Raw genomic sequence first — 22118 nt, 5'->3', positions numbered from 1 at the left:
GGAAAATATTGGTTTCCGTCGAAAATCACTTTTTCTAATTTCAACGGATCCTCGCGTTCTCGAATCTCTAGAATCCGAAAACAAAGTTTTTGAAAAAATGTCGGTCTGTCCGACAAATTTCCGCGATGATCTCGGAAACGGTTCGATGAAAAAATATGAAACATATTAGATGTCACGATCGAATGTTGTGCATAAAAAGTGAAGAAGATTAATCAATTTTCAACGTTTTACCGACAAACAAATACTTTTTCCTCCTCGTCACTTTTTCTCGAAAAACGATTACCATTTTCCCAATCTTATATAATTATTCAAATAAAAAGAAAAATTACACACGTCTTGTTTGTCAGTTTTTTTTTCCTCCTACTCATTCATTGAAAACTTTTTTATTTGCCATCCAAGTTCTATCAGTTTCAGATTTTCTCTACTCGCCCGTTTTCGAGATCATCGCGAAAGTTTGTCGAACAGATCGACAGACTCTTTCCTTTTCATGGCGATGAAAAATATCGCAAAAAACTGTTTTTCTGGCTTGAAATTGACAATTGTGAGGAAACGATAAAAAATCTGCATAGAAGTTGAGATTATTTGTCCGCGTACCAACGTAAAAGGGGTATCGAAGAGATCATGTTGAAGTCAGTAATGTTATTGGAACGGTTCATACAGTTGAAGAATAAACGATTATTTCGCGACTTTATAATTGTCTGTAATTTACTAAACCGTAATTAAAACAAGAGATGTTCAAATCTTGAAATCATAGTTCTTTCAAAGTCGTTATAAAAGTGATTGAAAAAGTCAATTTTCGCCCCCATCTTTCGTTGCGATAACGTTAAAACTTCAACATCGAAGGGGGGAAGGGGGGGGGGTGTCTACGAGTCACGTTATTGTCTGACCGGTAAACTCGTCAGTCAAATCATAACACTCGACGATTACGGACGTGATTGTCGAGTGTCGTTCGTGAATCGGGATCCGCGCGCGTGTGTGTGTGTGTGTTTGTGTTTGTGTTTGTGTTTGTGTTTGTGCATGCCGAAGAACAACAAGTGACTTGAAGAATTGGGAGATAAGGTAATAAACACCATACGGTGATCTGCATCTTTCTGTATATAGTCGACAGTTTCTTTTATTGTCTTCTCCTGTTCCCCCGCCTTTCGGATTATCACAACCACCTCGACTCGGTAGCCGTGTTTCAGTCCGCGAACAAACGACCTTGGGTGCAAAGTAAGTGTACCAGTTGTCGACACGTTTAGGCACAATTATTGACCCTTTTATTTTCCAAAATTGTAAATTGACGGTAGGAATCGCGAATTTCTCGAAGATTAAGAATAATCGCTACAGGGTTAAGCATTACAAATTTATTTTGGTGATAATTTTGGAATTAAGGATTGAACAGATGCACTCGAAAAAGGTCAGTGTTGGAACAGAGTCCATTACTGTACACTTACCTTAAGCCCAGGATTTGCCGTATCACATAGCATACAAGCATTTGTATAAACTTAACCTTATACACCTTAGTAAATTAATAAATAATGTAAAAATTTCACGTGTTCGTACCAACGATTCTTGACCAAGGTTAAAACTGTATCAAGTTCATGCAAATGTTTGAACGTTATTTTTTCTTTCCTTTTCTTTATAACTTGTGCTTTTTGTCATTTATCTTGTTAAACAGATTTCAATACAAATACTTCGTTCTGAAGAGGGTCTCCACTCGGGCCAAAACGTTAGCAAAATTGGTTTCGTTCTGTTGACCTTCATTTCCAAGAATACTACCCCTTTTCGTACAGTAAAATAATTATAATCGTCAAACTCAGTCTCCGCCCCTTTGTTGTGAGGCATGAAAGGACGTGAAACTGAGCTGCGGATCATGTTGTCATTGACGTGTAATAAGGCGTCCACAACTACATTCACGAGTTGTCTAAAGTTGCGTATAACGGGCGTGCTAACGAATGAGAGAGGGTCGTGTTCGGACACCTGCACAACATGGCAATAACACGGTGGCTAATCAGCAAAAGGAGCCGGATATGCGTATAACATGCAGAGGTATGATATAACACGCGTCGGCAGGCGTGTAAGGCATGCCTTATACAGCGTTAGAATTTGCGAGAGAATGAGAGAGGAAGAGAGAGAGAGAGAGAGAGAGAGATAAGCCCTAATACGTAGGCGTCCCTGCGGCCGCCGTTCTATATGTTAATTTTGGATTTCGAAGGTGAAAGGTCCTCGCACGAAAGACGAGAGAGGATCAAACTGATCCCGCGTGTTATTCACTTCATGCCTAAAATCATCCCCGAGTCAATTCGCCTTACGGATAGTTGCAGGCTCCTTAACCCTTCAATTCACAATTGGAACGCTCGCGACGTCTTTTTCTTTTTGCAGATTTTTACTTATTCAACTACGTTTTTGGTAAACAACTACTGAGTCTTTTGGTTCCACATGGTCTCACATATACAAATGGTCGAATTTTATACTATTTATTTTTTTTTGTTGGTGTTGTTCTTTGTCCGCCATACTGCATCCGCCATTTTGAATTTTAGAATTTCGAATTCAGGTCCGTAATCAGCAATCCTGAAAGCCCGTGTATAAAAATTTTCAAGCCAATTTCATTTAATAAAAAATGTATGCACGGAAGGGTTGAAGTTCTTCGTTCTTCGCCAACCGTATCGATGTTTTACTTACACACCCCGCGAAATATGACGTGATTTTCACGTCTGTGATGTGGATGGCGATGGGTTAATATATGGATTCATTTCAATTTCAAATTTGTCGTGCGAAAAATTTCGAGAAGTGGTGGACAATTACGGGAATTCTCCGGGCTGCAGCTGTTGTCAAGTGTTGTCAAGAACGATGTTGACAGAATCCCTTGACTCCTCATTTTCCACCCCCGTTCTATTCACCGAAGACCTTGTATATTTATAAACATTTAATCACACACCACTGAGCGCGGAACATATTAATTAATGTTAATGTGTATGTGTATAAATTTTCTGTCATCTTTCCTAGACGACTAATTAGATTTTTAATGGAACAGCGATGTTTTTAAATGAATAATCTCAGTTCCTACGAGGTGCCATGTTGTTATTGTTATACGTACAATACAACGAAAATGTGAGGCTGGATTATGAAAATTCTACTGCCGCATGAAATGACGCATTAATTTTCGCACGCTTTGCGTTTATACGGTGTAAAACCGCGCGCGTGCTGAAAATGACGTGTCGAGAGTTTCGCGACATGTGTCGCTGCAGAATCTGACTTAAAACAGCGAATCGTGATTGAGATTTAAATTACGGCATTATTAATTGTAATAACAAGCGACTTCTCGATCAGATGATTTCCATTTTCACCCATATACATATATGTAGGTATACGAGAAGGGCTGGTCACTCAAGTTTAAAGCAGAGGCATTCCTTCGGCCGAAGGTTTACTTTTTATGAAAGAGATCTCGCTCTTTTCTTCGCGAAACACGCTGCTGGGTGTTTTTGATACAGCGTCATTCTGCTTGAACAAATGCGTTCGTGCAGAAGTATATAAAGCAACTCCTTTTCGGAAACTTTGCCTTCCAATATTGCCTGTCGTTTTATAACTCTTGCAGGTTCTATTTTCCTTCTGACGAATACAAACCTTGTCATGTAATGCTAGTTTTATTTATTTGATTTTCTTTTAAATTCTTTTTCCTTTGTTTTTTTGTTTATCGAAACTTTTGTGCCGATAGAAAAATGTTGCAGTTACACTGACGTTTTTTTCTTAATTAGCTTAACAATACATCACTTGATTAATTGGAGTGAAAAAAATTCCTCAGTTTAGAAAATTAAGCACGAATTACTCAAACACTTCGAACGCATTAGATAATCATGTGTGACTTGAAAAGAAGAAGCATTTTCTGCAGATCAAATCAAGTTCATATCGTCTACAATTTCTTCTCACTTCGTAAGATGAACTGTAATTTTTTTAAATCAGTGTTCAAAAGTTCAGATATTAGATTCTAAATATGCAAAACGGAATTTCAGAGCCTCGATCAGATCGGATTGATTTCTTCTTGCAGCGTTTATGCCTTGATTTATTACTACTCGTTACGTAAAGTGTTGAAACAGCGAGATGAGTGAGAAAGCTCAAGAGATCAGATGTTGTGACTGATTTCAATTGAATTTTATTATAAATTATTATTTTCAAAAAACGCCAAAAGCTGCCTTTCGTTCAATTCGATGAATCCATAGTTCATTTTGTTCGTAAATCGATTGTGTATATGGGGCATTCCATCTCAACTCAACTACGTATGACTTCTCATATTTTTTGTTTTTTTTTTTTCAAAAGAATTTATGGCCGTAGTAGAACCCCAAAAATTAATGTAGAAAATAAAGTAGGTTTTGTGTTTTTGAGGCTTTACTACACCCACAAAAGACTTGGGCAATTACAAAAAATATGAGGGACTAGACCTGGTAGTGAGTTCGTTTGGAATGCCCAACATGCGAAATCGTTTAAAATGTGTTTTTTCTTCCGAGCTCCTCGATTAATTACAAGAGGGTACGAATTGTTTGCAGAATCATTATAGAGTGTGATTAATAATTAATAATCAAGTTTGGTTCAAACAAAGTTACCCCTGATCCATCAATTTCGTACAAACAAGATGACTTTGGGATTAAAAAACGAAGTGATAAGCAATGTGATCTTTCTGAAGATATTTTAGACCGAATTTTCGACACATGAAACAGTGAAACGCAAATCTTGATCCAAAGCGCGCAAAGTAATTTGTGTAATTTTATAAAATGTATGATCGAGAGAGATCAAGAATTAAGATAAATTTGTATGATTTATAATCAGAAACACAAACGATTCAGAAAACAAGAACGCTTTTTTGAAAACGTGCAAACGGTCTTTTACTGTAGTAAAGCGTATGTGCATTGGAAGCGCGATCGGCTTCCAGAGGATTCGATAAAAGGGTGGAAAGTGGAATAGAATGGTATTCCGATAGCCGCAATTTGAAGCGTGATATTGGCGCGACGGGGATCGATATCAGTTTAATTCCCAGAAGTGATAAATATCGTACATATGTATATATAAGACATACATGTGCGATGTAAAATGCATGCGTGATCCAATTCCTTCAGCCCAACGGCGGTCGCGTTGGCAGGTGACGTTTGAAGGGAAATGTATAAGTCAGAAGGAGGAGCATTAGCAGAGAAAAATTTTCCCTGAGGGGAAATAAGGGTGAAAAGAGGAACTCTGAGGCCTGGAGACACGTCCGCGTGCATCCACCACGTTCCTTTACTCTCGATGCCAGAACCACTCTTCGCGGCACGTTTTCCCTCTCGGATTCCCTCGTTCCATTTTATACCCTTTTCACCTATCCTCTTCAATCGCCTCATGCATATATGATTCAAAAATCCATATCTATCTGCGGTTCTTTTCATTACCAGCAGTAGGTAGGCAAAGCGGGTTCTTGATACAGATTTCGTTACCGACACTTAGCCAAGACGCAAACCTTTATTTAGAATTCTCAGAGATTGTGGAAATCTTTTACTGACTTTATCGATTGTCCAATCATTTAGTTGCTCTACCTTACTTGCAATCTGCTCTGCCATATCATAGTTACAATGCTCATCTGGCAAAATCCCGGACCTACATTAGCGACACGCGTATTTTGAATGTACTGAAAGAAATGTCTCGTTAATTCAAACGAATGCCATTTCATCTGGCAATGCAAATTACACTTTCGCAGAGTTTTCGCTTTCGAATGAATCTGTACTTCTTAGAATGAGAAAAATACTTATTGAGCGATATTTGATCGCCAAATATGGTGGACTAATTGAGAAATCACATATTCGAGATTTTGACCGAGTAATTTGAACAATTTTTATGGACATTCGAAAAAAATAAGAACTAGTTATGCATAAAGTCTTGAGCGAATTGAATTCGAAAGATTCGAATCAACCGAACTTGAATAAGATTGAGTAAAAAATTGGAATCATTCGATTCGAAAATTGCGAATAAATTGAGAATCGATCTCGAGAATTTATTTTCACAATTTTTCACGTTTCCTAACATTCCCGGCTCTCCCACGCCACATTTTTCATGCACCGCTCTCAGTCTAACGATGTATAAAAAGATCGCACGTTAACATCAACGATCATCCGATCGGATCATTGATCTTATGCCGTAGGGCGATCTGAAAATGTCGAAATATGAGACTGTTGAAATAAAGGATCTCTTTTTCATTTCTATTATTCCAGGCTTTCCGAATTGATCAGAGTTCTTCTGCAGCTACGGATCAAAAAGCGATTGTGGATGTTTCGTTTCCGTCGTTCAAACGATCTAACCGTCGAGTGCAGCTGCGATTCGACCTCTCTATGCATCTGCATACTGCAGCCGCGAAACGACATTCAGTTCAGTGGTCCGATCCACACGGTGAGTGTATTTTATTACGTCTATTTTCCATTTTTATAACCCCCTATAAAATTGACCAGAGTGAAAACAATACGGTAGCGGTGCACATACCCTTGCACACACACGCACACACACACACACACACACGGTATAACGGCGAAAGAATTTTCCCCTATCGAAACTATCGGATATCGAGTTTTTCGCGTTTATATTATACATATATATACTATATATATACATATATATATGTATGTATTATACAAGGAATAGATCGCAAAAGGTCTGGCGAAAGTATCGCAAAAAAGTAAAGATATCTACAGCGGCAAAGCAGTATACGATAGATAAGGGAAAGGAAATGAAGTAAAAAAGAAAGGAAAGAAACACACATGAACACACGTGCAGTGAAACTTTATCCAAGTAATCTGCGAAGAACTTTTTTGGATCTCAAGGTTTTAGCTGGTATATAAAAGGTATCCAACTCTCTCTCTCTCTCTTTTTTGTGTGGGTATATTCATATATATATATATATACACACATACACACACGTAGTGCTGCAGAGAGGGGAGGAATGGCTTTCATCATTCTCGGAATAGAATCATCCCTTGTCGCGAAATTCAATTTCCATCACTTTTCTTTTTCTTCTTAGTATATATATTATATATATATATGTATAGTATAAATTTTATGTTTACTTCAGGCTGTGCTGTCCTGAATATCATTTCTATATATACATATTTATGCAGACTAGGAAGCCTGTTCCCCATATATCTATAATATATTATGTATATTCAAATGTATGGACGGATATGCACCGTGCATATACATCCCTGCGAATTATTCCACGTGCGCAAAACTAATTTCGTTGATTGAATCACACGCCAAATTTCAAACTAACACCCGTGCTCGCGTTGAATACCTGCTTGAAAAGCTTTCGTCGTTTGTCTATTTTATTTTTATTCTCCTACGTGATTTAATAGGGAATTTAACATTTTATTATAGCGATCCTATAACGTATTTAAATCCTGTGATTTGTAATACTTGCCGAAATAACTTCACGCGAATCTCGACTGCGCTGAAATTCTGCACAGCTTTGATGAATTTTTACTATTTATTTTATACTTGCTGTTATACATTACTTTTAGTCATTTATTTGACGAATTTTATTTAACGCTGGTATTTTTGTATATTTTTTTTTTTTTTGCACATGGAGTGATAATTGATTTTTAGAAAATTAAATTTTCTCATTTTTATGACTCGGTTTTTCAACTTCTTTTCAGAGTTTTTTTATTGTACTATATTATAATGAAGTTGATTTTTGCCAGGAAATTATATAGTTATATTATGAATAAATTAAACGATGTCAATTCACAAAATGAGCCAGGAAAAATGACTTAATGTCAGGATTGATTATTAAAAATGTTGATCATGAATCTGAAAAATCAACCTGCTTTTGGAAGAAAAATTTTTATTTTCATATATTCATATATATATTCGTTTTCTCTGCCAGTTCGTATAGTTGATGTTCGAAATTCTGAATTACAATCTTACTCATTTGCATAAAATGTAGAATCGAGTCGTCCTTGAAGTTGAAGCTAAATTGTAATGAAATTGGATGGCCTACATCTGTAGTGCAGGTATTAGTCATTTAACTTTAAGCATAACGAGAAAACTTGAGATAAAATATAGTTTAAGAATAATTTTCCAAATCGTACTACTTCAGCTCTATCATCGCATGTCGATCTATTTATTTACTTCTTCATTTTTCTTTCTCCAATCTTTTACAGACACAATCGTAGTACAGATTCAATCGAACTCTACGTTGAATATATAGCTCGATGAAATTCTGGTCGTTTTACTCAAGCTTTACCGAGCGATATAACCCGACTGCTATTGACTATAGAAGCAAATTTAAGCCGTCGTATAAAACACTCGCGATTGATTCGCGCACTGATTTTCACGAGAAATTCTAGACGAACAATCAATAACTGAGTGTTTTGATTTATTATTTTTATAATTTTATAAAAATATCACCGATCATGATGTTACCCTAGATTTTTCACAATAATTTATTAGAATTATTCTAAGAAGTTAACGGATTATACACAAGACTATCCGATTACGTTTGGATCATGGAAATCCTTGCTAAATCCGTCGTGTAAGTGCCTGTAAGGCGTTGTACAAATATTGTACGTCTTGTAAGGATATTCAGAACATGCAGGATCGAGGTTAGATTAATGACACACAACTTAGTCGATAAAAGCCTTCAGAATTCACTTCGGGATTCAACGTTAGACTGTTGAAAAAATTGTCCTGATTTTCTATTCTTCATTTTTTCTTTTTTAGACTCTTGCAAAATGATGACCACTTTTTACCCCCGTTAATGCACGTTAATTGTTTCGAAAGATTTTTTAAAATCAAAGTCTTAGGCAAACTGTCATCTTGGGTGAAAATTCTTATCGTGTTAAATATTCGTCAGAAGAAACTCGAGTCTCCGCGGTTGAGGATTATGTTATAACAACCAGGTTACTATCAACTTTCGCCCCAAGTTTATACCCGTAAAAAGATTTTACTCAAAATTGCAGGAGAAAAGGAACAAAGATTTTTGATTGTAAAAATATCTTGTTAAATATATTCTTTACTTTAAATGGAATAATAATAATAAATTCTTCATTTTACGAAGTATGTTTTACAAAAAATCTTTTGTATTCTTCTTTCCCTACGGTTTTGAGTCAAATCAGATCTTTTATTCTCTCCGTGATCGACTTGATTTGCCTCGAGCGCACTTGTTGAATTCTGGCATCTTTCCCAAACTCTTCAAGTCCCGATTTGTATGAACCTCGGTGAATTTCTCTGTGTGTGGGACGAATTCTCGAGTTCTCTTATACCTCTCATTATTTGCTCTGTTTAGAGATCAACAATGCTACCTTGTACGGTATTCCCGAATATACGTTATACATTAATATACGCTTTCAATTTTCGATTCTGGAATTTTAATTGTTCCACGTTTTCACATTCCGTACTTTGTTCATACTTTTTCGGTGAAAAGAGCTTCTGATTAAATAAATTTTCAAAAAAACAATTATTTGAAAATTTTTATCTAGAAAATTTCGCTCTTTCGAGATTTTTAACCCCCACCCGTAATTTTATTCCGATAAAATGATCTTTTCTTCCGCTATTCCGAGGGTCCTGCAGGAATAGTCCCTCACATATTTTATACATCCGTACGAAACTTCTAGCTCTCGGATCACTGCGCACAACGAATTCCCCGAATAAGGCAGGAGCGGATTTCAGACCCGAAACTGTCGAGACAAGGAGATGAGACCGGGCGATGGACCCATCCGACCATCCTCTCGAATAAGGGGAAGGATCGTCCCTCCCCTCCTCTCATCTCCTCTTATATCCTCTGATCCTACCCACCACAGACCCTTTCCATTAAACCTACGTCGCCTTGAAAACATCAATCGCTAATTAGCCATCTCGCGATACGATCCCGTTGATTTTCAGAATTCCGAAAGGACGAAACGATGTCTGCTGTTTCGGGTTAGATACTTATAATAAGTTTTCTTCCCGATTGTGGTGTCGAAAAAAATTACACGTGGTCTGGAAAAAGGAAAGTTTTCAGATTTTTTGGGAAAACAAGTTCCGGGAAAATTCTGACGGATTTATTCAAAACGGTGTCTCTGAAGTGTAAAATAAAATGTAAAAAGTATAAGAGTTAATACGAATGAAATAGAAAAAAAAAAAAAAAACATTTTGAAGAGATCGTTTTGTGAAGCGATTGTTTCGACACAATTGTGAAAAAGTATCAAAATTTTATCAAAGTTTTATACGTAAATGAATTTTGCGTATATCGCAAGTTTTATCCTCTAACGACTTTTTGTCGTTTTTCCTTCTTTTTCTTTTTTCACTTTTTCTCTACCAAATAGATGCATTTCTATTCCGATTTTTTGGACCTGGGGTTACGGTCGCTTTGGTTAAAGTAGCAATACAAGGGGCGTTCTGGATACAAATTCCTACATTACCGGCACAGCCGGGCAAAAAACCTAGACACAAACCTTTTTCTGGAACGTTCGACTGCGGGGTTATTCCCACTCTGGCTGACTATCGATCACCAGAAAAAATCCTCCAAATTACGATCGTCATTATCATAGTTTTTACCCTCATCAGTGTGCCGGTAATGTAGGGATTTGTATCCATGATATGTATGTAACTGATATACGTATAACGAACTGTTCAAGTACCAAAAACAGATTTGAAAGAATTTCGAGAACGTTGCTAATTCGGCAAAAGATAAACGCCTTCTATGTTTTTCTGCTCAGTACAGGTTAGAGAAAACTTTCTCTGTAGGCAAACGGATCCAGTGTTAGTCAAAATCCCTTACTGAACTGAGAACTAAAAGTAAATTCATCTATTTATTTTCAGACTTTAAAGAGTCAAAACTGTATATTCATAGCCGGATAGACTTTTTTTCTTCCGTTCGCTTTCCAGATATCGGACTGTGGTGGTGATTTTTTGTTGCATTTCCAGCATCCATTCGAACACCGAACGTTCAAGATGACTGTTTTCAAAGCCTCGAATACGACGGTGGAATTCGATACTCATGTCTTGAGGCTCGGCTCTTTTTTCCATTCATCTGTATTTCTATGAATTTCCTGTTGCTGTAGCCTCAAGAGCACTTCTCTTCCTTCCTGGGTCGAAGTTCACTCCGGATGGAGGAAGGCTGCTGGTTCTTCCGTGTTTTTGATGATTGTATTTGAAAAGGGCGGACCGTCGGGTCTTTTCGTCGAGTCAACGACCGCGCGATATGCCCTCAATTGCAATACAACGAGATTCGACGTCGCCCAATGTCGAAAGGGCCAGGAATTAGTCGATCAATGTTCACGTGATTAGCACTGCAGCTGATCATGCTGCGCAGAATCTGGTGCAGATCAGACGGTTGACCAAAAATCGATAATTCTTCTTATCAATTTTAGTACAAGGTAGTCGTATATTGAATTCTAGTTAGATTATTATATTCGTAAAATAAGATGCTGCATAATTTTCTTCAAAATGGGAAATACTAGAAAATATTTGTGTCATGGATACGAGATTTGATGCGTATAGAAGTTGTTTTATTTCGAATCGCTTTAGAATGCTTAAAAATCTAGTAGATTTATTCAATTTCACTCTATGATGTTTCATTTTAATCAGAAGACTGTTCTCTGTAAACTTATTGAAATGGATCAACCCGTTTTTTCATTATTCAATTTAATACCGTCATTTGTTTGTCCTGATTAGTTTGGATGACAAGCAACAAGTTTTTCTTCTCAATTCCAGTATCTTTTACCTTTATATTCTTAAAGAGATTTTCGTAGCTTACAAATTTGATCATTTCAGAGAATTCACAAAAAGTATATCGACTTTTTCCAATCCAACTTGCTCAATCGAACTTCGAGATATTTGCCGCGCTTGCAACCGTCGTTTCTTTGATGTCGAAAAGTGGATGCTGTCGGCATTAGGGTCTCAGTAACGAGGTCTAGATTCTGCTTAAAGCCATTTCCGTCACCATTAAAAGGGGAGAAGTTTGCGCGCGTCGAATTAAACGCACCATTACTCGACGCGTCAAGAAAAGAAAATTCCCTTTTTCGGAAAAAACTACTTCAACCCTCTGAGTCAGACATTATTATGCCGAGTCAACTCTTATGTCAAAATAGTATTCTATGGTTTTTGGGGTCGCCTATTACAAACCTGAAATCAGATTTTCAAAATTCAAGATAATGAATCCAATATCCTGGACGAAAATCTCAAATTCGATCAGATGTTTTCGGGCTCGCTCATTGGATTCATCATACTGAGTTTTGAAAATCCAATTTCAGATTCGTAATCAGTGAACCCAGAAACTGATATCAGAAATATCAAAAAACCGCAAAGAAAAAAAAGCATACAAAATACGTGGCAAGAATACTTATCACCATGACTCAAAGGACTAAGTTTCTCTCACTTTATCTCAGGATCATATGCAATACGTGAGTAGGTACACCATTATTTTCACGACATTTGTACCGCATGTAGCGATCGTCGTTTCCGCGAAGCGACGTCGCAGTCGAGCTTGGCAAATAACCGAGCTCTCATTTCATCATCTCCCTGGGGTATTTCCACCGGCTGACTTCCGCAGCTCTCCGCTCCTCTCTTTCCTCTTTCTCCCGATTTTTCCCTCTCCTTTTTGTCTCTCTTTCTTCCACTAGAATTATCCTCTTTCTCTCTCCTCGTTCGACGCTCTCCGCATCCACGCGGCTGCTGCACAGCTTCTCTCACACAAACGCAGACGATTCTCTGTCCTTCTGGCGAATATGGGGTCGCGGCAAAGTGCAGTTAATTCCGGAATTACTCGGATGCCGACCAACCATCGTACCGACCAGAACCACCGCGACTTCGCGATTCCGGTAATTACCAACTTACGGAGCAACGATTATCGCTTGTCCTCCACCGGAACTCTATTCTTAAGGAGTTGGCGCCTTTTTTATACTCACGATGATCGTACTGAAATACAGAAGAATCTCGAGATTTTGCAACGTTATATGTTTATTCAATTTCCCAAAAATTCATTCGCTTCGATGACGTTGTAAGAAAACTTAATAATAGATAATAGATTAGGAAATAAATTTATATAGTATTTCTATTACCTCCGTTTATTTTTTCCAAAATCGATGTTGGTAGAAAGAAATCAAAGATCTTCATAAATCGATCCTATCAGGTATACGTGACTCTATAAAGTATATTTTTAATTTACCGTTTTTCTGTTTTCAAAATAACGATATTTTGAGAATGGATTAATGGATTTGAATGAAAATTGGTACTCGTCGGTTTTTTCGGGTGGCTGATCACGAACCTGAGGTTAGATTGCGAAATCCAAAATGGTGATCTAACACAATGGAAAAATATCTAAAAATATTCTGATCTTAGTACAAATTGTTAGGCGGAATGTTTTTGTATCACCGACAACGAATCCAAGATCCGATTTCCGAAATTTGTAATAATGAACCCATCATCGTGGTTCAAAATAAAAAAATTGTTATATTTTTGTGTAAAATGGTATCCCAGGGGTTCCAAAAATCGTTAATCAGGAATCTGAATTTTCAGTTCGAAATTCGAATTGAACATTATTATTCTTTTTTTTTTCTCTATGAACTTGGAACCTGCAGTACAAGAACCGGAAGTTTGAGGGCCGGCTCATAGCCAGTCCGAAGCCGCTTGTTTTTCAATAATTTTTCTTCGTCGTATTTCCGTTAATTTTGAGTAACGTGACAATGTTTCGCGTCTACAATTTTCCCAAACTAATAAAAAATTTATCAGGATTAGACCAATTTTTGCATTTAATTGAAAGCAGGTGTAATTAAATAAACGAAATATTTCGTGTGTGTGTTTTTCGTTCGCGAACTCGGTATTAAAAATTTGTCGCCCTTTGTTTGTTGTAAATGTCGTTCCAAGGTATAACGTAGGTGCCTGACAATGAACAGGTATTACTATACGACATAGCCGAAAGAACGGGGGCGCAAATGGTCCAGACGATGAATACACAAGTGTGTTTTTTACGTAGGAGGATATAAGCTGCCGGGCTAGAAGCTCCAAAGCTCCGATATTACGTGTTTATATACATATATCTATGTATAATCCACGGTACATGATGACAGGGTCTAAACTGGTTTTTGAAACTGCTAAAAGTTCGCACGCGAATATATAATAATTCTTTGCCCGTGAATATATATCTTGAATTTTGAATACCAAGTTTTCAACACCGTCGCGCGTCGACTGGAAACCCCGGCCTCCATACTTCACTCATATAAAAGCAAATAGCTCGTGTTTTGCTGTTTACGACATCGTCAAAACACACATTTGCCATCTACACGGGCCCTGTGAAATATAGGGAGGGGGTGGGGCTGGGGGGCTAAAGTTTCAACCCTGGTTATTATTATATCACACGCTCTTTATTCTCGACGATGATAAAGATTGTCTCGTTAATTTAAGGATGATAATTAAATCTCCAGAGCTGATGTACATTACACATTTTAAAAGGCTCGCTCACAATTTAATTCAACTCACGCCTGGATTTTGCGAAAGTGAAATAATGTGGTGAGAAAGAAACCTTCTGTCTTTTGGAATGAAAATAATTTCTTCAATTTATCAGGCTCTGTTGTGTGTTTGTTTGTTTTATTTTATTTTATATCATTTATTTGTTTGTTTTTTATTTTCTCCTTCTTAACGTCGTCGTTTTTATCTTGCTGCGCGGTTTCGTCCTTTGTAGCGTACAGTCTAAAGTAGGATTTGCCTCTTTAAACTCGATTTTTTTTTTTTTTTTTACGGAGAAAAACAGGCCGCGAGAAACCACGAATTAGGTCCAAATTCGAGTTTTAGATGCTCAACAAACACCTCGACTCTTTTCGTTGTTACGCGCCTCACGTATTGTATATCCCGCCATTATTTTTGATCGTTTTTATTCCGTTGATTTGCATATTTTTGTTTTTTTCACACGAATTTTCACAACCCAAATGTAACCCCGTATAAGCTCACAAATGGACCCAAGTATACTCTACTTAAGGTAGAGATTAGGGATTACGATCTGTCTGCGGATTTCAAGAGACATAGTCGGCTCGTGTTTTCAACTATATTATAAAAATTTTTACTGCACGGAGAAACCCGCGTGTTTTAGTCCTGACGATTCTTAAAGTTAACTCTGTTACAAATAAAATCACTTTCAGAATAAATTTTTGAGTACAAGGAAATCGTTTCGTTTCAGTAGGTTCAAGTCTTCTTTAATTTACAAATATTTGAATCCTTTACGTGACGTGATTTTTAAATATTGCTGAAACTGGCTAAAAACATGCTGAATAATTATACAACCAATATTAATATTACAACACATAGGGGAGGGTGGGGCGAGGTGGGCACCTTAAAATTTTGATATCTCAAAAAATTTGGGGCAAAGTGAGTCCATGAAATTTTTTAAATAACAAGGAATAAAATTAACCACCTGAACTTTTTATTATATTATATGAATTATTCGGAAATCATTTACTCGAGTAATTGCACACTTCGTAACGCGAAACGTATCAAGTTCTGTTTTATTCTCACCTCGTCAAAGTCAAATGATTTTCTGAAGTTGAATTTATGATTACTTTTTCTCGAGAAAGATAGATAATAGATTAACATAATTGTTCGTATGGAAACTAAACATTTTATTCTTATTTTAGGAATTATTTTCTTTGCCCCACCCTCCCCTACATTGATTTCAGTTTCACTTTAACTTCGTTACGTAGGTAGGTGAAGTTATAGTATCGCGTCTGGCAAGTCGCAACTTTCTTTTTTTCCAGGATTTCAATTAACTGAGAAAGTTCTTAACGCTAAAGTTTCGAAAAATTCCAACTCAATAAAGCGTTCGCCGAACGTTAAGCTTGCAGTCAGCCGCGTAACTTAAGTTGTACTTATGCGAGCGAGGAAGGCTTGTTTATCATCCCTGAAATTTAACGTCTGCAATTTTTTCATGCATTTACAGTTTTTATCTATCTACGCAACTTGATACGCTTACATTCGGTGTATTTTTTTATAATCTTTTTCTCCGCTTTTCTTCATCCTTCGACGTCGTGCTGTAGAGCTTTTTATACCTCGAAGGTATACGTGACCGTCGTCGTGAAAATCTTTGCGCAACGTAAGCGTCCTTTTTAAATCTGCGTGGTCAGAATTTTTTGGACCGAAATTTAACCGGTTTTATTTCATCGAGTATCAGCAGTATAAAAGCTTGAAATTTCTTGACTGAAAGTAGAAGAAAAAAAAAAAGCTCACAAGAAAGGCGGGTCAACACCGCGAATGAAAATTTGCGATAATGAAAAGCGGAGAGAAGGAGGAAAAGTTTTGAAGCTTAAATTCAAACTTCTTTACACTTTTACACAAATAAGCAAGAACTGCCGGAAAACGAGGAATGAAAGTGACTAGCGAATTCTCGTGTAAAATTTATTGCCTGGAATTGTTTTCTAATATTACGAACCATATGCCGAGTTTTTTCTGAACGTGATTCAGGCGTTCGGGCTTTTTCAAATGAACTCGCATTATCAGCTAAATCCTTTTACCGATTTAATCTCCTCCGCGTAGGAAGAAGTGCTCGCCTAATCTCGGAGGACATAATAAACAGGCACAGATTCGCGAAAGAGGATCTCTTAAGCTGGGGCCTTTTAATCGGATTTTTCGAGTTGCCGGACCTACGTTTTATAATTCTTTTTTGTTTAAGAAGGTTGGTTAGCCGAAAATCGTTACTTTTTTATCTTCTTTTCAAGAGAGGCTATTTCTTTGAAAATACAAAAATGAAGATTACTGGAATTGAAGAGTAAAGTTTTGAAATTGTTTAAAAATCAGGTAGATTCGTTTGATTACATATTCTTTTTATGCAGCTGAAAATTGTTCAATTTTACTACATTGCACCGATATTAATTACGTTTAGGACACGGGAACATAGAACTGCCTACTAAACCAAGAAAAAAGAATATCTTACTTATTTTTAACCATTTCAAAGAGAATCTTCGTATAGCTTGCGAATATCATAGTTTGATAAATATTCAAAGACGTGGGATAATCTTGTAATAAAAATCGATAAAAACATGTCGATTTTTGGCCAAATAATCTCCCTAACAAAGGGAAGCCGAAAAACGCGCAGATTTTAGGGTGACACTGCAGTCTCGAGTCCTTTATCTTCCCTCCTCCTTTATTCGAAGGGTTCGATTCCCGTGGGAATTTGGGAATTCGAGTGCCCGGGTACCGAGCATTCAACTCCATTCGATGACAAAGTGACTGAAGTGTATGTGACAGTCGAATCGAAACCACTTCCTCAGCCACTCGCTTCCACCTATTTTCCTTTCATTTATTTTACACGAAAAGTCCATCGCCCGTTTTATATTGCAGCCAGCCGGCATTTTTAGTACTATTCTTAAACCTATTTCCGGCGATTGCTTTTCAACGCACCGTCACTGTTCGATGTATACATTATATATGCACTTTTACCTACGTGACGAACATGTGTTATACTGTATGAAACTATGACGCGTAGGTGTTGTACGTATTATATATGGGGTATTCCACGCCAACTCGTAGCGGTGTTAAATTCAGTCAGATTTTAAAAAATAGGCATTCGCAATCGACTTCAGATATTTGTAAAAAATAAACGGTTCAGTAAAAAAATTTGAAAAAATTCAGGTTGCGTTTTTTACCGAGTAGAATGTTAGAAAAAAAATATGAAATGATTTTGAGATGGTCGGGGTTTAACGCTGGTTGAGTTGGCGTGGAATACCTCATACATGTATTATACGAACGACAGAATATTACGCGGAACTTGACGTATCCGTGCCAAGTTTTTTATTTTATCTCTTACCCTGTTCTCGGATATTACTTACTTGCTCCAATTTAATATTGATCTTAATTTTTCTTTTCATATCCGTATAAAGGATCAGGTATTTCAGGGCGTTTTTACAGTCGCTCGGTGTTTCGAGAAAAATAGAAAATCCACGGAAAAATAGAATACAAAATTATTTTATAAAGATAGTTAGACTAAGTTTAAAAGTTCCAACGCTGAGGATTAAGATCGCGAAGAGACGCTGTGTAATTAGAAGTAAAGTTTAGAAAACCAAACTTTATACGTGCACAAATTTTAGTGCAACGTAAATTAGTATTTACGGTATATAACGTAAACTAACAGCAATCAAGTCTGAGGCGAATGAATCTATCTCTCGTTATCGCCACTCCCTAAATCTCTTTCTCGCTCCTATAATTCGGAAACTTACGTTTAAGTATAATTAAAACGTTTAATAAGAAGCCAAGGGGATCGGATGGGTATCTTGAATTATACATCGTAGTTACGGTAAGGTAATTATAAGATGAATCAAATTATGCGAAAAGTTGTTTCAGAATTAACTATGTACGCCTAACGAAAGGGTTTCTGGCTATACTCGAGCCCATCGAGAATCCTCTAGAGTTCTTATAATTCTATGATATTCGTGTCAGAAAGTTTTCCATGAAACGCAACTTGGCGCTGCTCCATAAAGCGCGTATCGCTTTGCAGTAGTAACGCCAGGAGTTTGGTCAGCCTTATATGCTTTACGACTGATTGTGAAAGCAGTGCAATCCGTTAGCGCAAGAGACGTTTATGATCTTCCATATCTGAAATACCGCTGTTGCAGAATCATGGGGAAATTTGAATATCTCTTTTGTTTATGGTAGATTCATATCGTTGATATCTGCAACGCGTTTCGTGTGTTTATGGATGTATTCGATTGTGTTCAAAACATAGAAATGTTCTAAACTCTGAGGTTCCGTTCTAGTTATGAATTTATATATGCACATTATTATATATAGATTTTGTTGAAAAAATTTTTATGCAGTTGTCCTAACTCCTAAACAGTACCCTGAATTTTTGTTTTTCGCAAGTATGTCTTACTTATGATTTTTTTTAAACTGACGTATTTTTTGGGCTGTAATTTAAAAATTTGAACCAATTCTCTGAATTTTCTTTCAGCTATCAAAATTCTTAACCTCAGAGACAGACTGGATCCTTCTTATTTTATTGAGGAATTTTTCAGAAGGAAGATTAAAAAAAAATTAGAGTGAGGAATCAGTTTATCATTGCAAGTTTTTCATTTTTAAAAAGAACTGAAATAATTCTTGCAAATCCTGGGTTCTGTATCAAAATGTTTGACCAATAGCCCATAAAATAGTGACAAGAGCTTCTATTTTTTTCAATTTCTTTTTTATTAAAAAAATTTGAATACCTGACATAAAATTTTTGAGACTTTTTTTTTCAAAGTTTAAAAAAAAAATATACAGATCATGTGGATTAAAAATTCGTTATCAAATGACTGTTCAAAGTAGATAATTGTAATAATAAAAACAGCTGCGTAATCTGTTCCAGTCATTTCATTCAATGGTTAGTCGCTTTTTTCGATGCCACACAACCATGTAAACAGGTTTGTAAACCTTCGTTCACTTGGATATTCCGATTTTTTAGTTCTGCGGCAGAAGTCAAACGTTTGAATACGCTTTGCTAAGTTCTTTGATCTTTCTAATCAACTTTTCGTACTTGTTATACGGTAGAGAAAATGAATGTGAAATAAAAATTTATTCTGATTTTCACAATTCTTCAAATCACCACTCATCTTTATTTTATCCCGCGGCCATTTTATATCCTATCACAGTTACACTCAGTGACAATTTTTTGACGCCGTCAATATCAAATCTCCCTCGAGATCTACAGAGGATAAATTTGAATAATTCTCTGAAAATTGACAAAATGAACTTCTCTTTCAGATCTCACATTCACGCGTCTGCAAATACAGATTTTTCGGCCTTCAGATCGACGCTGTGGATTGTTAACAAGTTTTTTTGGCTTACGTCAGAAATTAACGACTTTGTCGTCGAGAGGGTGGTAAATGTAATTTATGTTTATTTTTTTTTTTTTTTTTTTTTTTCTTCTTATTTTCCTTAGTTATCGCCTTTGGATTTCTCATTAGTCGAAGTAACGTTGTCTTCACGCTTTTAAATAAATTGTGTTCTGACCAAGATGACAACGATTTTTCATTTCTCGCGTATTGTTTTTAATCCTAACTTTTTCTCTCACACTCATCCCTTAATCTTCTCTGTAGGTGTTTACTTTTTCATTTCTCTCTTTCTAATTTCTTGTCTGAAAAGTACTGGAGAGACTTTGTGCCACCGCGGAATTCCCGCTCGTCAATCTACTCCTTTATCTCATTCTTTCTTCCGTACACTTTCCTTTTTTGTCTTTTTCTCTTCAACTGTCCTTTATCCAACAACTTTGAAACTTTATCCGCAAATTCTCAGCTCACGTCCCACCTAAGTTTACGCACACGTGCCACGCTTGCTTATATTTAATTGTCTATCGACTTTTCATCCGGAAATTTTTTTTTTTGCCCTTATTTTTATATTTTTTATCTTCTTTCATTCTGTTTTCCTTTTTGCCTTCAGTCTTTATTGCTTTCTACTCTCGAACCTCGATGATTCCGTCACATCGAGCCATTATTTCTATTATACCTATTTTCGGTACGATTCCCGATACAAACATCAAATTTCTAGCAACCAGCGAGCGATATTATTCACTTGCTGATACCCACACGCACACACATACATACATACATATATATATATATATATATATAAATACAAATATATGTATAGTAATTATTTTTCACCCTTGTGTGAAAAATTTAAACGAATCGCGTGCAATTTCAACAGTTTAACAATATGCGTCTGTACTGTAATGATGAAAATTATTAACAACTTACTCCTGTGTAAATAGCGCAGGCAATACTTCCTCTGCGTACGGAGCGCCAGCAACAACACGATTGCATGATTGCCATGCCGCGCGCACATGGATTTCGTAAACGTTGCGAGTCTACATTTCACTCTGGTGACAGCGGTGGGATTCTATCTGTAGAGCCGATGTTTTTAACGCTATTTAACGAGGATCGCATAGTATTCGTTATAATTTACATATATTTGTTAGAGTATTGTTGATAAAAAACAAATTATTTTTTTCTATTCTCTCATACGTTATTTTATTTTTTTATTTTTTTCCTCTATTTTCTTTTGCCGAGAAAGAAAGTTTTCTCTTTTTTTTTTTCCAATTACTATTTCAAGCGAATTTCTTCCTTGCGATATCAAATTCTTCAGAATAATCTGATCCCTTTCTTGTCGCGCCACGTTTCCCGTCAACCGAGACAGCTTTGCGCAGACTAGCACTGACCGCGCTACCCCGAAACGTCAACCCCGTTTCGCTCTCGCTTTACCCCCGCCTCGAATCGCTTTTCGCCGCCACGCGTACTCTGGAAAACGCAGGCGCCCTGCTGCCTCACATTTCTCTACTTGTTCTATCCAACCTTCTTTAGCTCACCTTCTAGTCCGTTTCTTTATATACTCCAATCTAGCATTTATAGTCATGGAATAGTGTACACATCTTGCCAAAAGTTAGAGCAACTGTGCGATAAGAGAAGCAAAACAAATACAATAATTGTTTACGATAATCAGACTCATATTTCATGGGGTATATATATTTTTTTTTTTTTTTCTTTTTTCTATCCCCGGGAAAACCGGGAATTGTCCGGGAATTGGATGGAACTTATTAGGGGAAAATGTAATTTATTTTATAAATCGTTTTCAAAATTCGGTTATGCTTTGTAAATTTAGTTAAGCTAACTTTCGGAAATAGTATTTTTTCGTTTAATTTCTAATCGTTTGTGTGAAACGAAGCAATACTATGTGTATTTTAGATCTAAATTTATATACAGGTTTACAAGTTTTAGAGGTTTTGGTTTATAGAAACTGCAGGGTATTTTATTTGAAAAAAATTTTTGCCGCCCTGTTACAGCGGATCTTGACACACATTTATTTCCGAATGAAAACATGATTATTATTTATGATGGTTATTATATCTACTCAAATATTTTAAGGGTTTCCTTAGTTTTCTTCTTTTTTTTTTTCTCTCTTCCGAAGTTTATTACACCCGAAATGGAAGGGGATAAAAAATGTTAATCGATCAGCATCAGAGAGGATTTTACAAATCAAAAGAATCGTTGAAATGGAAATCTTTTAAGTCACGTCGAGGGAACGGACTTCATTTACAGTTCAATTATTCTTCTCATACAACGATTCGACAATTTTCGTCTGATCATGCAGAGAGAGAGGATGATGCGGTATTATGTAGACTTGAAATCGGGGGAGTTTGT

At 36.5% G+C, this 22118-nt stretch overlaps 1 protein-coding gene across 3 annotated transcripts in view; it reads right to left on the bottom strand.

Annotated features, from left to right (window-relative positions):
• Positions 1–20913, bottom strand: part of LOC124403995 — a 38103-nt gene extending 17190 nt beyond the window's left edge. The window contains exon 1 of one of the 3 annotated variants that reach the window (XM_046877787.1): positions 20679–20913. In XM_046877787.1, the coding sequence (XP_046733743.1) occupies positions 20679–20753 (75 nt within the window). In that variant the 5' untranslated portion in view covers positions 20754–20913. The remainder of the gene's footprint in view (positions 1–20678) is intronic. The other 2 variants (XM_046877786.1, XM_046877788.1) reach the window with 2 other exon arrangements.
• Between the last annotated feature and the right edge of the window lie 1205 nt (positions 20914–22118).

The sequence above is a fragment of the Diprion similis genome, chromosome 3 (assembly GCF_021155765.1).
Source record: "Diprion similis isolate iyDipSimi1 chromosome 3, iyDipSimi1.1, whole genome shotgun sequence".
NCBI lineage: Eukaryota > Metazoa > Arthropoda > Insecta > Hymenoptera > Diprionidae > Diprion > Diprion similis.
This window is presented reverse-complemented; position numbering and strand designations above follow the sequence as displayed.